Source organism: Taurulus bubalis, assembly GCF_910589615.1.
Source record: "Taurulus bubalis genome assembly, chromosome: 12".
In the NCBI taxonomy this organism is placed as follows: Eukaryota; Metazoa; Chordata; class Actinopteri; order Perciformes; family Cottidae; genus Taurulus; species Taurulus bubalis.
In genome coordinates, this window is record NC_136600.1 from 20,659,533 (window position 1) to 20,673,862 (window position 14,330).

The 14,330-nt window shown below is 42.9% G+C and overlaps 1 protein-coding gene across 1 annotated transcript in view; it reads right to left on the reverse strand.

The window, feature by feature from the left end:
- creb5b (cAMP responsive element binding protein 5b) overlaps positions 1-13,957 on the reverse strand; it is a gene marked incomplete at its 3' end in the record, with an annotated part of 29,067 nt that extends 15,110 nt beyond the window's left edge. The window contains exons 1-5 of the mRNA XM_079226997.1: positions 13,889-13,957; positions 13,446-13,539; positions 11,552-11,673; positions 10,055-10,209; positions 413-539 (exon numbers count right to left, since the gene is read on the reverse strand). Coding sequence (XP_079083123.1) covers positions 413-539; positions 10,055-10,209; positions 11,552-11,673; positions 13,446-13,539; positions 13,889-13,942 — 552 coding nt within the window. The 5' untranslated portion in view covers positions 13,943-13,957. The remainder of the gene's footprint in view (positions 1-412; positions 540-10,054; positions 10,210-11,551; positions 11,674-13,445; positions 13,540-13,888) is intronic.
- Between the last annotated feature and the right edge of the window lie 373 nt (positions 13,958-14,330).

The following is a 14,330-nucleotide window of genomic DNA, read 5'->3' on the forward strand; positions in this document are numbered from 1 at the left end:
CAATCTTCCCCAAAATCGCTTAGCTCTTAATTTAATAAACATGGGAGTTTTTTTCCCCCCATACCATAAACACAGGCTGTCTTGTGTTACAATGAGAACATATGTTGTATCATTAGAATCCTGATATGAGGAGCGTTCTCTGGGTTGTTATCGTTCCCGGCTTTCCAAAGTTGGTCCTCTCAGTCTTTCATGGCTAAATTACAATAAAGTCTATATTCTAAACCCAGCGCTAGACTCCTTCCTTACAATGTGCTAAATCATTTAAATGGTGATGGAAGACATCCCAAACTAATACGAAGTTTAAGTGCAGCCCTGAATTTACACTGTCGCCACATATGAGTGAGTGGCTCTGCTTGTGCATGCGAGTGCAGCCGGGGAGTGAATGTGCACTGTGCGCTGTTATTGTACTCACAGGCATCAGCACGGCCGAGGAGCCGGGCATGGTCTGGTCTGGCAGGGTTCCAGGCATGGAGGCTGGCAGAGGCTGTCTCTGTCTGTTTCGTAGGTGCAGCAATGAGGACAGAGAGCCGGGGACAGGCCTGAGAAGACACACACAGAAAGACATTCAGATACAAGTTCAGGGTTACTTGTTTTGTCATATGACAACATACAATATAACCACCACCACCTGTACGGTGCTAGTTAGAAGTTATAACGTGAAGCATCCATAAGTGGTGTATAAACACAAAATGACTGCTTAATAACGCCAAAGAACAGCTGCAATCATATCTAACAATATGTGGAATTCAAGGGCCATTTTCTCGATTTCTTTCGGAGCTTTCAGCCTCATCCGCAGTCAGAGTTTGCTCAGGTTTCATGAGTGCAAAAAGGTAAATAATAAGTAATAAGTAAGTTGTCAATAAATGAACAAATAAACATACCTTTAATTAATACTCACATTTTATATTCAGACAAAAAATGAAGATGTATTTTAAATGATTCATTGTGTATATATATTCAATCATTAAATATCTGTCCTTACAGGAAGAGTTATATTTTTTGACAAATACATTATTAAATACCCCTTATATTGGCAGTATTTACAGTACACACACTACAGTTTAATGTCATAGTAGTATAAGTTATTCATTCATTGTTAAATGTTTACTCATGGATGCTGACAGTTTTAAATAAATATGTATTTTTATGTTGTGTTTTTAAACCCAAGTTCAAAAGAAGTTTACAAAATGCGATAGGCTGAAAAAAACCTTGCACTATTCTACAAGTCTACAATGTGAGACCACTTAACTGCTCTTGCATCTTAAAAATAATTCCACACATTTATTCATTTCACATCTGTGCCATTTCAGAGCAAACGTTTCCCCCAACGTTCGTTTCTAGTTTCCACGTTTCTGCAACTACAAAGTCAGAATGGGAAAAAAAGAGTGTGTGGCTGTGTATTCATGCTGCAGTTGAAAGCTTAGGCATCTTGGGAGTTTTTGGATGCACTTAAAACAAGCACACTTCATGTAGTACAATGGATGAATAACGATGATGGCGATGATGAATGCATAATATTTGTCGTAACAACCACAAGACGTGCATGACGAGAACCACTTTTAGAAACGGCTACAGCGGTGGGAGTCCTGTGGGGATAAAAAAAAAAAACTCTTGCTGACCACAAAAGTGTGCACGGACCAACCGGCCTATCCACACTCATGGCCCACATCAATAAATCACATTTACAATGAGGCCCAGGCTAAGCTTAGACTATTGACAGCAGTCTTGTCACTGGCTGAGGGCTGCAGTCATCCAAACAGCCAGACCAATCCATCTGCACGCGGTGACATCATTCATACAACTGCCACCAAATCCCTGCTTGTAAGAACCCCAGTTCCCAGCTGCAGGGTGCTGCTACACCCTCATGCATGCAGTAACTATTCAGTCCCTCAGCTTAAAACAAACAAACAGCATTCACGACTTGACTTTTAAATAACTTGTATCAGGAGAATCAATAAGTCTCCACATTATCGATATCATCAGGATGAATGCGAGCTCCATTTCCTTCAGCGTTTAAAAATGTGTGCAAACAAGAAGCCTTTAGGTTAGATGTGTTGAACGGGTTAATATAATCAATTGACCACATCATAGCCTGGATTAGCACAAGACTGAGTAGTGAAGGAGTGATGGCAATTTCAGAGGGGGGTTGCACCAGAGCAAATGCTCCCCCACCTGAATAAATAACTGTATTTTTCCAGACCTAAATATGTGCATTTACGCTCCAGACGTTTAAGATTGCTCCACACACAGCATCATTACCATCCCGACTGTGTGTCATTCCTGTCTAACATCCCAATTTATCACAATCACACTCATTTAACAGCACATATGACATCTGAGCAACACTGCGAATCCAAACATTTCCACATGGGAAAAGTCATGAAAGTACAATGAGGTATGCAGTGTAGCTGCACACTACATCAACACAGTTTCCCTCTGCATGCGTTCACACTCTGCCATCGTCCAGAGGATGAAATAACAGTCATGAAGCAGTGGTAGTGACACGCTGCTGCTTTTGTGTTAACTGTTTTGCAGGATTTGTATTCCATACAATGACCCCCTGATGAGATGAATGAGATTTTTTTCTGAAGCGATTTTGTCCCCCCGAACCCAAGAAGGAAAAATATTAAACTATGCTGTAAAATCTTTGCTCACATCTGCTTGAAATTGACTCATTCATTCTAATTTTGTTTTAAAAGTGGCTTGTTTATCATATGAAATTATTTTTTCATTTAAATGCATTACAATGTAATCCTTTATACTTATATATTATTACACTGTTTAACATGCATATGTCCAAGACTATCGAAACCTTGTCCATGCTATTAATTATGCTGATTTATTTAGAGTGAGCGGAATGTTACATGGTCCTGATTGCCACTGCAACTATTATGGAAAATCTGCTTTGTTTTAACCAAGCTGAGGAGTAAAAAAAAAAAAAGTTCTGGAAATGATTAGGGAGAAACTATTTAAAGTCCAGTGCTTGCCAGAAACAAACACTTCAATACCAGATCAATGAAATGCTTTCAGGTGCTGATATTGTCATGAGGAAAGTCAAATCACACGGCAGTCAATAAGAGTCAGAGGTCAGGACCCGGCACCGGCAGGTCGCTTGGTTGTTGCAGGTCAGGCTGCTGCTTTCTCCAGAAGAAAGGTTTTCTCTGAAGCTCGTACAGGTTGCATTGCTGCGCCTGTCACCTGCAGCAGAGCAGGGGGAGGACAAGCAGCGGGTCCGTCACCACCGCACACACCGACACACACCGCACACACACCGACACACAACCTGCTTGTCCACTGGGCGGAAAAACATCTGACACGCTTCCTCTGAGGATTAACTCAGCTTTGTGCTGACTCTGCTAATAAATAAAGACAGGCTGGAGTCAAAACGCCTCTATTGATGAAAATAAGAATTGTGTTACTTGTTAGAAAGAACATATCCATTTTCTCACTTATTGATGTGTGTGATATTTTGTGTAATATGCATTGCAGTATCAACAGAGTTGAGACACAAGTCAGTTTAAATTTAAATTGTTTCTATTTCCCTGATAAAGACCGTGTGCTTTATCAGGGAAATCTGAAGGACATTTTCTTCTCTGACTTTCTTATTCTGTGTTTGGCCTTCTCATGCTTCAGTTAATTGATTTGTTAGTATTTGGCAGATTCATTAAGAAGTAATCCAAGTCAAAGTTAGCTGCAACCCTTACATGCTTTATTGAGCTTTTTATGCAGGGTTTCTATATGATAAGAGCATTCTAATTGAGACGCGTCTTCTTTTTAATTCTCTCGGTGTTTACATCTGTTTGACTGTGAATACATTATGCACCAGCCTGTACAGTGGATTAGTGGATTAATGTTCAGAGTGTTTGTGTGTGAATCGGTGCATGTTTCAGTGTGTATGCATGTGAGTGAATAATGACAGGCTGCGGCTCCACTGAGGGGATTGATAATAGCCTGGGCCGTGGGCCCCGGGGGAGAGCAGGTAGACACTCTGCAGTCCTGACCCTGCACTCTCACATTACTGAGTGCCTCGCTCTCAGCCCAGCTCTCCTCCACAATCCCCGCCCAACAACCACCACCGCACCACCACCCCCGCCCACATGACATCACTGCCAGACCTTCTTCTTTCCCTGAGTTCCTCTTCTGCGTTTTTATTCTCCAGTTCCAGCTAAGCTATCCTGCTATTTCCTCTCATGTTTCCCCCTCCTCTCATTGTCCTGCAATTTCTTCTATAACTCTCTTCTGGACCCCTCAGGGTGCCCACCCCTCAGTTCAAGCCCCTCTGGATTGGCTTGGTCTAACTTACAAATCCTGCAGTCTGCACACACACTAAGCTTCGCTGTCCCAATCCACACAGTCCCAGCTCCAACTTGAGCACTGGAGACTTAAACACAAGGGCTTGGCGGCCGTCCAAGAAGAGCAAGAGCGGGAGAGAGAGGGAGAGAGGGAGAGAGGTGCAGTCAGTCCACTGACTCATATCCTTCCCTTTCTGACTCTGCTCCAGCAATGATGTAATGCTCTTGGCTTTTCGCCCTCCCCCCACCCTGTGCCTGCCCACCCCCAGATTTCGTCCCTCCCTCCTCCTCTTCCTCCTCCTCCTCCTCCTCCTCCTCCTCCTCTCCTCCTCTCGCTTTTTCCCTCCCTTTCCCTCCTCGACTCGTCCAACATCTCTGCGCTCACTCTGCGCTGGGTGAAGTCACTGCGAGCTCTGGGGTAGACATAGCAGCAAAAAACTTTTCGAAACGACCAAAACAGCCCAGGGCCAAGTTCCAGACGTTCGGGAGACGGTGGTGTAGTCGCCATGGGAACGGAGGTAAACAGGGGGAGAAACAAGGGCCTCAAACAGCTTGCAGCTGCCTGGCTCTCTGAGTAAACACTGCACAGGACCTGCCCCTGATTTACTGCCTTTAATCACTGGTGGGAGGAGAGTGCCATGGGGTTTGGGCTGAGGAAATAATACGAATCTGATCAAATAAATCAGAGCTAATGGGTTACAACACAGGCTGACTTTTATTAGCGGGCTAGAGGAGGGCTAGATGCTGGACTGGGATGGATCTGGGATGGGGTGTCCTCACATTAGGGAGTCTCAAGCTGAGTTAAGCCGTGCCAAAGCACAGTTGAGAGATGTTGGTGTATGCTTCTCTGGAGTGAATTAGTGCACATGTTGTGGTATTTATTCACCAAATATGATATTGTTTTTGATTCGTTAGATGCTATTAGCTGAGTGAAGATGGGTTGTCTTTCATTTCCATCAAAAGTTAAAAAGTATGTCAGTACATTCCTTTCGCCATTCAATCAGAAAAACACGTCATCTTGTTGCAAGCTAACATGACATGCAGCACCTGACTGATGTTGTAATATTTGGCTCACACCGCCCCTTTCACTTTTAATAATACTTCATCTTTCTCTGTCTTTATATACTTAAACTTGACTATGACTTAGCTTGTTTGTCCCACTCCTCCTCAAACAACTTCTCTTCCTCTCATCTAGCCACCTGGCTTCCAGCATCAGTCTCATCAGTTTGTCATTCAGTTTTCCATCTTCATTTTCCTTTCATAATCTCAGTGCATTTTTCCCACACCGTCATTCTGATCCCACTGTATCCTTACTTCCATTCAAACATGATCTCTCTTTTCCTTTCCTTGTGCAGACATATCTTTTATCTTCACCGCCACCCGACAGGCCACCGTCCCGGTAGAAAACCCATGTCCTCACATCTGAAGTCTCTCTTCCCCCCCTCTCTCTCGTCCACCCTCCTGATCCTTCATTTCCTCTCCTCCATCTACCTCCTATCCTCCTCTTCTTCTCCTCCATCCACCTCTGATCCCTTTCTTCCTCTCCTCTGTCCACCTCTGATCCCCCTTTTCCACACTTCCCCACGTTGTGATCCCTGCTCCCCAGAGCTGTGAGGCATGTCCCTGTGTGTGAGTTGCTTGTGCAGGAGCCTGCATGTGTGGTGGCCCCGGGGCAGGGATGACACAGCCCCACTGGAATGAGAGGGAACAGAGTCTGGGCGTTCCTCTACAAACGCACTATTAAACCCACTGCAGTACACAATGAGCTCATCTTAATTCAGGTCAGATGTACATCCTGCATTCTCTCTCCCTTTCTTTTTCTCTCCTTCCTCTTTTGTAATTGATTGCACTGTACCTTATTGTATGTGTGTGTCTCTTCTCTCTGCATGCTACTATTCTATGTGCACTAGCTTTACAGTTTAAACACAGTTCAACAGTTTGCCATATTTGTCTGTGGAGAAGAGCATTTGTCAAGTCAGAGCATGAGGGCACCTCAGGCATTTTCTGGAGGTTGCGCGCTTCTGCACTCAGGGTGGACCTCCCTCCTTATCACCACTTTCTGAATGCAATCTAATCATAAACAATAATAAAGGAAGTTTTGTTTAAATTGTGAAGGTCATGAGTTCAAAGTTTGTCCATGGAAAGCCCATAACTCTCCATGGAGGTGTGGAGGCTTTCTCTGTTCCAGCACAATGGGTGTTGAAATCAGCACAGTTGTTTTATCACACGCATGGGAAAAAGTGTTACGCAATCTATAAAAAAAATGTGATATGCGATTAACATCAGAACTATCAGCACCACTGCGCCATCATTAGTCAATTGGTGGTAACAGCTGAAGTACTATATGTACAAACTGTGAGAAAACTAAATTACAGGATCAGGATCAAAATTAAATTAAACCGTGCACAGACTGCATTTGCAAATGTATTGCATTTTATTTGTTTTTAAGATGTGAGCTTTTTAGAAAAGTGCAAGCCACAATCTAAAAATCACATTAGCTGAATTGATGTGATGACCATAATCTATATATACATATACATATATATACATATATGAGTTATCGGCACGATCTTTTACCCTGCGGTCCTTAATAACCAATTAGCATATCATCAAATCATCTTGAGAAAACACAGGAAGTTCAAATGTGTCGAGCTACACTTGAGCTTTGCATGAAACCTGCTGTTTAGAAGGCATGCAGACCAACATTTATTTGTGCTACTTCCCTTAAAGGCAGAAGCAAGGAACACAAGTGGCTGCTGGCTCTGAGGTGTGATAAATATTGTGCAGTTAAAGCAGCATGGGAAATAAACCCACACATGTACTTCCTTTAGAGCTTTGCACAGCGATGTGACAAACCTAAAGTTGCACAGAGTACACGCAGGGTAGGACATCACCAGCAAAACACATTTAAGTTAAGAGTACAATCCTGTAGAAAACTAAAAACAAAAATAACTCTTGAGTATGGTGGACTACTTTGAAGTAAAATATATTGTTCATGCCTCATTTGCCTCGGGAATAAAGTAATACAAACATCTCTTCTGACACTTTTAAACTGATGTGATGATGGTGGCAAACCAAAAGTGACTGATATCAACAGTCAGTGGTGTTAGGCATGGCACCTTTTAGTTCTCAACATTTATCAAAGAAAATGTCCCCATGTAATTACAGCAGCTGTTTTTACACTCAGCCAAAATCGAGATACGTAATAAAATACCACATCATCATAAATTGATGATTAGATATTTTACCACATCTGTACTGTAACCACTGTAACGATTGGCCAGAAGTCCTCTGCTGAGCCAGCGGAGAAAAGTGACATTTGTTGCGCCTTGTGCCCATACAGCACATCTCCTCTCAGAATGTTGTATCTCGCATGGTTGTCTAGTAATGTCCAACGCATTTTACTCTGACATAACTCCAGATGTTTATAATTGATATTCAGAAAGCATTGAAATCTGTTGGAGGCCGCTTCGCTTTGTATGATAATGATAGCCGTGACATTAAGATCTGCTGGCTGTTCCTTATGCCTGGCTTTAACACTGGTTTGTGTCAGTGCAGCTCCCCGAAGACCTTGTTTAGGGACTCGGAGCAGAAGGGGAGAGAGAGAAAAGAGAGAGAGAGAGAGTGAGGTCCTCAGGTTTCACAGCTGCAGGCCCAGCTCAACCCTAAAGTAAATGGACTTGAGGAAAGCCAATCCTAATTGATTCCAAGCCTCAAAGCTCTTTAGTAAACATTGTGGAGCAATGAAAATGACTTGTTATCCTAATTCATTGGACGCTCACGCTGTGCGTTCAGCAGAGCCGAGAACGTAGGAAGCAGATGGAGGCGAGATTAAACCGATTGTGTTTGGTGATTTCTTCTCATTCAGAGATCTACTCATCACAGAGATTAAAAGCTTTATAGGCCTGAAGTGATCACTTGCACAAACGAGGCAGATTAATTGGCGAGGATAACTTTTTCGCTAATTGTCTCAGATTTAAAAAAAAAAGTAAATTAAGCACAATCATGCACGGTAAAGACTTAATGCCTTGTGGACTAACAAACAAAAAAACAGGAACATATTGGCGACTGCAGCTGAAGTGACTTAACAGGACAGCAGCGTCATAGGGAACCCCTGATCTGACCTTCAGGCTCCTTAACTCTCAATCTGGACAGAGCACAGCTAGCTTGTGAAGTGTCCGGCTTGTTCGGTGTGTGGGAAGTTCCCGTGGAGAGACCCTGTGCACGGAGCCTTTGGTTGGCCCTAATGGCTTCCTGTGGAAGCACTGCTTCTTAGTGGAGGGGTTTCCTTAGCCCATTTTCCTGCTGATGTGAACATTTCCACATTTCTCTCGTGTGAATCTACTCATCCTATTCATGGGTTCCACCGTCCTCGTAAACAAGTGCAGTTTTAGCACACACAGTACATGCGCTGCTTAGGAAATGCCTCATAATGGGCTATGATAACGGCTGCTGACACTTACGTGCCATCCTGTGGCTGAAAACCAGTGCCACACGGCATACTGGCTCTGATGAGTATTTAATGGCAGGTAAACTCAGGTGAAGCAGGCCCTGCAAAGTCTCTGTTACTGGCAGTGATTGCTGCTCCTCTAAGGGGTTGAAATTTCATCCCTGTCCTCGACAAAGAGCCTGACGGAGTGTCAGTCAGGCTTAGTGAAGGGCCTCCCATCCAATATTCACTAGCTCCTCGAGCAGTAAATCTACACAGGACAACCTCGGCGCAGCACAGGCCGAACACTGAGCCATCTCAATGTCTTGCTTGCACACAGGGCTGGTTTACAGTAACAAAGCCCTGGCACAAGTTTGAAGGTGGTTGGGGTTTAGGGATAAGGAAGGAATGAGTTCAGAGGAGTGTCTCCAGAAGGAAAACAGTGTATAAGTGTTTGTGTGTGGTAACGATTATGCTCTTGATATTTAAAGGCAAAAAGTCACTTGAGGGAAAGACATTGCTTTCAAAGACCCATGTTACCATGAGTAGAGTGATAGAGTTTATACAATTACATATCTACTACGTACACTACTCACAGTGTGCAGATATGGATTATTTGATTATGACTGGGATGAAAAATGCGTTAAACTGCATGAACTACTACTTGACCAATAGACACTGCAGATAAATAATGAAGCATCACACAACACAACGACTGCAGTTAACATCTGCTGTTTTTTTTTTTTATAATACACCTGTAGCATGGCTGTGCAAAGGTATCAGAGAAACAGAGCTCTAAGGTTTTGGCTGACATTCCCATGCAGTGAAAGGAACTATTTTAGAGCATGAAATGCTAAACCGCTGTAAAAGCAGTCCCAGCTAAGGCTATAACAATGACCTCATCTTGTCCTCTGGGACCCTCTTTGGCATGCTCTGCTGTGGGACAATACTGGATGAACAGCAAAACATGAATCGCCTGCCTCACACACACACACACACACACTGCTCCGAATGTAACAAAACACTGACATTACCTCAGAGAATATGGAGGGGTGACACAAAAGGACCAGGCCGAGCCTAAGGCTGTCGCTGTAACAGGGGCGCACTTGAGGTGAGAGGATACACTCAACACTCCTCAGATAATTTTCAGTCTGTCAGCAGTTCCTAGTGCTTCTACTACTCGACCACAAAGAAGAAACACATAATAGAAAGAGATGCGAAGATGAAAAACACAAACAATTCTTCCCTCTCTTTCTCTTTCAAGTCAAATAACATATTTGTTTGTAAATGTCTGGTGTTCTGCATGGATTGCTCAACCACTTGTTCTACTCACCCTATCTGTCTGTTGGTGGATGGAGCCTGAGTGATGACGGAGCTGGACTGAGAGGGCAGGGCCTGCTGGATCACTATGCTGGTATCGTGGTTGCCCATCCGCGAGTGGGACTGCTGGTGCTGGCCTTGGCCTGTCTGGCCGTGCAGTGAGACGCTCTGCAGCGAGAGAAGCGAGCAGAGTGTACAAGTGTTAGGTCACTTTCTTTCCAGCATGTTGATTTTTCAGCACAGCTCAAACATTACAACTGTTTGAATGGGTAATGAGGATGTAAACTATCATCCACAGGCAGTTTCTGAGTTGAGGAGGCATTGAGGGGTCTAATAAAGACCAGGTTTCCTTATTGTTCTTTGACCCGTTTGTTAGTTTTACCTCTGTTACATGTAACCGCATACACAGTACATTCCAAAATAACCCCGTAGGAAAAAATATATCTCCGAGCTAAACGCACATATCTTGGCATAAAACAAACATCAAGTTGAAGTCATTTGCATCAAGGCAAATGTGAAACAGCTGCTGGTAATGATTATATATACATATATTTTAAAGGAGAATACTCACGCAGTCACAAGTGCTGACCATAAAATATATGTGTCGCAGTTGAGGAAAGGGAAAGGGAAGTTTATCAACCAATTAAACCACTCACTCTTCTATTAAAGTGTGAGTCAATTAATATGTCACTATTTAATATTCATATTGGGCAATTGCTATTTTCCTGAAATTTCCAGCTTTCTCTGTTTATTGTGCTGTGCACTCCCAGGGAGTCTTGCTCTGACTCGCCGTCTGCTGACTTAGCAGAGCCTCCCATCATAAACCACACTGGCTTGGGAGGCTAGACAAGGCTGACCCGAGCACAGACGAGCTCCAGAGCCAAACCACCCAGACGACAGCTTAGCTACAGCGTGCACTGCACATCTTTCCAGACATTAGATAAGCAGTCTGTCTCGTGGTGGTTTGACGAGTACCTATGTTAAAGGTGAAAGTGCCTTTAATGCAGAAATGACCACATCTTATGTGAAAATGTCTGGCTGGGTCTTTTACTGCTGTACGTCTGTACGTCTGGGAGGAAATAATACTCCTTCCTTGAGAGATAGCTGGAGAACTGTTTGAAGTTACAGGTGGAGAACCTGATCTCTTTCCTCCTCATCTGTGGTGGGTGACAAATCTCCACCTGCCAGCCCCGTCTGTCAGTGTCAACAAGACTGATGGGGAGCGTGGGGCGAAGCACAACAAGGGCTGGATGTGCACCATGTGACTACACTTGGATGAAAAGAGGTGGATGACAAGCAAACAGAGTGCAGCTACACAAGATCGAGGTGTTTTGAATCTATTAAAAGTCTGTGCATCCGCTCATAGTGTGTGTGGTCTGCTGTTAGTGACATGACTGATGACAGAGGCAGATAACACTTCATAACCACCTGACCTAAACCCTTTGGGGGGATGTGGGTTCACCTAGGTGTTTTGTTTCAGCCTGAGGCTTTGTTCTGTACTCTGCTTTACCTGTTTACTGTCCTCTTCTTCTTGGGCCTTGCAAAACTCCTGCTCAATGGAGCAATCCAGTTCACTGAACAGTCCCACTTCCTCACAGTTCTTCAAGAAGCGCGTTGGTGTGGGCGTCTGGTCTGGAAATCAAGGAAAGGTTTTTGGAGTTTCAGCTTTGAAATCAACTACTTTTACAGTTTTACAGGCTGCACATTCACCATCATCATCATGGACAACGAAACACTGCAGCACAAGCAAAATTATTATTTTCATTATGCATTAGGTAAGTGTAACTGTAAGTTTTTAAACATACATTTTAACTTAAAAGTGCATTTCATTGGCCCAATTGAAGCATACATTACTAAACAAACAAACAGGACACATGATACATAATTAAACACAATAGTACCACACACACACACACACACACACACACACACACACACACACACACACACCATGTTAGCAAGAGGTACCGTATATGTTAGACAAATTAAAAGCGAAAAGATGAATGTATGTAAGATGCAATGTGTAATTTTGACTATTTAACTCGTAATTTGCAAAACCAGTTACATTGTTCTATTTGGTATGTTCTAACCTTTCACTACAAGCTCTTCACAGAAGCCAATGCAGATCTCCAAGAAGACTAAAGTAAAGAATGTACATTTTTGCTATGTTTTTGCAATGACTTTAAGAAAACATAACTTCCATTCTGTTAGCGAGAGAGAGATACTGCGCTTGACAGCCCCATTTCAGCTGATAAAGTACAGATCCCACCTACTGAGTGGGGGTCTCATTTGTTGAGCTCCGTCAAGCTGCTGCGGTATTCAACTTGACGTTGTGGGGGGTGGACAGAGATCAGGTTTCAGACAGTCAAAGGTGATTTTAGGATCAGGCTTGTTTCAAAGGCTAAAAGCATACTTCATGGTCTGTTTATACATTCTGGCTAGACCAGGGATTGACTCAAACTTTCATCATGACCTATGCACCCAAAATACAGTTTTACTCCAAATATACTTTTTTTTTTCCTCCATTTTGAACAACTCAAGCTCTATTAATAAAAAAGCGAGTAATGTCAATTTTTAGTTGAGGATAACAACTACGAGTCAAGGACTTTAGGTCAACACTTATAGTCCTAAGATTTACAGAGAAGACAGTCCCAGTGAGAGCATGTTACCATGTGTGCCTGAGCTGTAACTTACAGTAAAAGCACTGACTATCTGTCCCGAGTCCTCAGGAAGAGAAATGGTCAGAGCTGTAACTCAGACAAAAGGCGATAAGAACACCCGGCCTAGAAAATCCGATCCTTCTGTCCACTGAGCGTAAATAATAAAGAAGACACAATCTCGGCAGCGTAGTGTTGTCAGCTAGTGTGGCAGGGTCGTTTCCAGGAATGGAGATCTATACTTATGGATCAGCCTTGGGTTGACACTTGTTTATGCGGCACACAATCTATAGTTTGATGTTTCTTTGAGTAATACATTATAGATAGGCCCGTCCAAAAGAAATGCGTAGTCGATTTAATCAACGTATTTGTAAAATGGAGTTTCTCCAAAAAAGAATCACACCATAACCATTGGAAACAATCTCCCATTATTTCTCTAGAAAGATCCAGACTAATGACACGAATCGGGTGATGTGAAAAAGCGAATCACACTTTAGCTAAACATGATGAATCCTCCGGTCATACGTCAGCGCCTCCTGAAGTGTGCATAAGTGGTATGCAGTGAGAGCTGCAAGGTAGCGTGCATCATAAGCTTTGCATTTTTGTAAACAACTGGTATAGACATGCCATGAAGTTTTCTGATGATAGACAAGTGCGTCTGAGCGTGAGTCACCGAGGCAAACACACCTGCAGATGAAGTTTGAGCCCTGCTGAGGCAGTGTGTGAGAGTGTTTAGCCTTAACTCACCTGATAACATGTTGTCGTTCTTTATGGAGGGGAACTTAAGGGTCATCTCATGTTTGTGTCTATGTATCATCAGGTGGTCCTCCGTGGGGAATCGCTGTTGAGTTTTTAAAAAGTAGGATTGTAAGCAAAGAGTGTTCTCACAACCGATTACAAATAAACCAGTACACTTAAGCTTTTACCTAGAATAACATTCACTGGTATTTGCCATTTAAAGAGTCATCTAAAAGCGCATAAACCAAGGTGTTAATTACAAAGAGAATTTGGATCTAGAGGTATTTTTAAACCTGTACGTTATTCAGTTTGTGTTACACTGGTTGATATTGTGTTTCTCCCCTATGCGTGAGGCAGTAACTCACTCGTCAGGCCTCCTCAATGTACACCTCTTCATATTACACCAACACACATGTACACTGTGTTATGTGGTTCTGTCTCGGCTCTCTCACCTGAGAACAGCCAGGAGCGTTACACACGTACGGCCTTTCCTGGTCCGAGTTCATCACTCTGCCCACTTTCTCATAAAACTACAGAAAAAAAGACAAAAGGAGAAAGCAGGGAGAGGAAGTGAATTACATGAGTTTCCCCCCGCCAGCCTCAAAGAGGAAAAATACACTCATTGTGTCATGCTACACATAAAATTGCTATTGCACCTGAGACAGCTGTGTGGTTATTTTCAGTAATAAACAGTTTTCAAACACGACAGTAATTCAGGATCCTCTAAAATAACATCAAGGTTCAGGGTTATAAAAGGACTGGAAACACTAGAAAAGCATTTAAATAGTCCAACATACTTTTTTTTATTACTATGCTTTTATTACGTGTAATCAGAGACTATAACTTGCTCTAAATCCAGGCATGAACAAAAACAACAACAATAAAATAATGTAT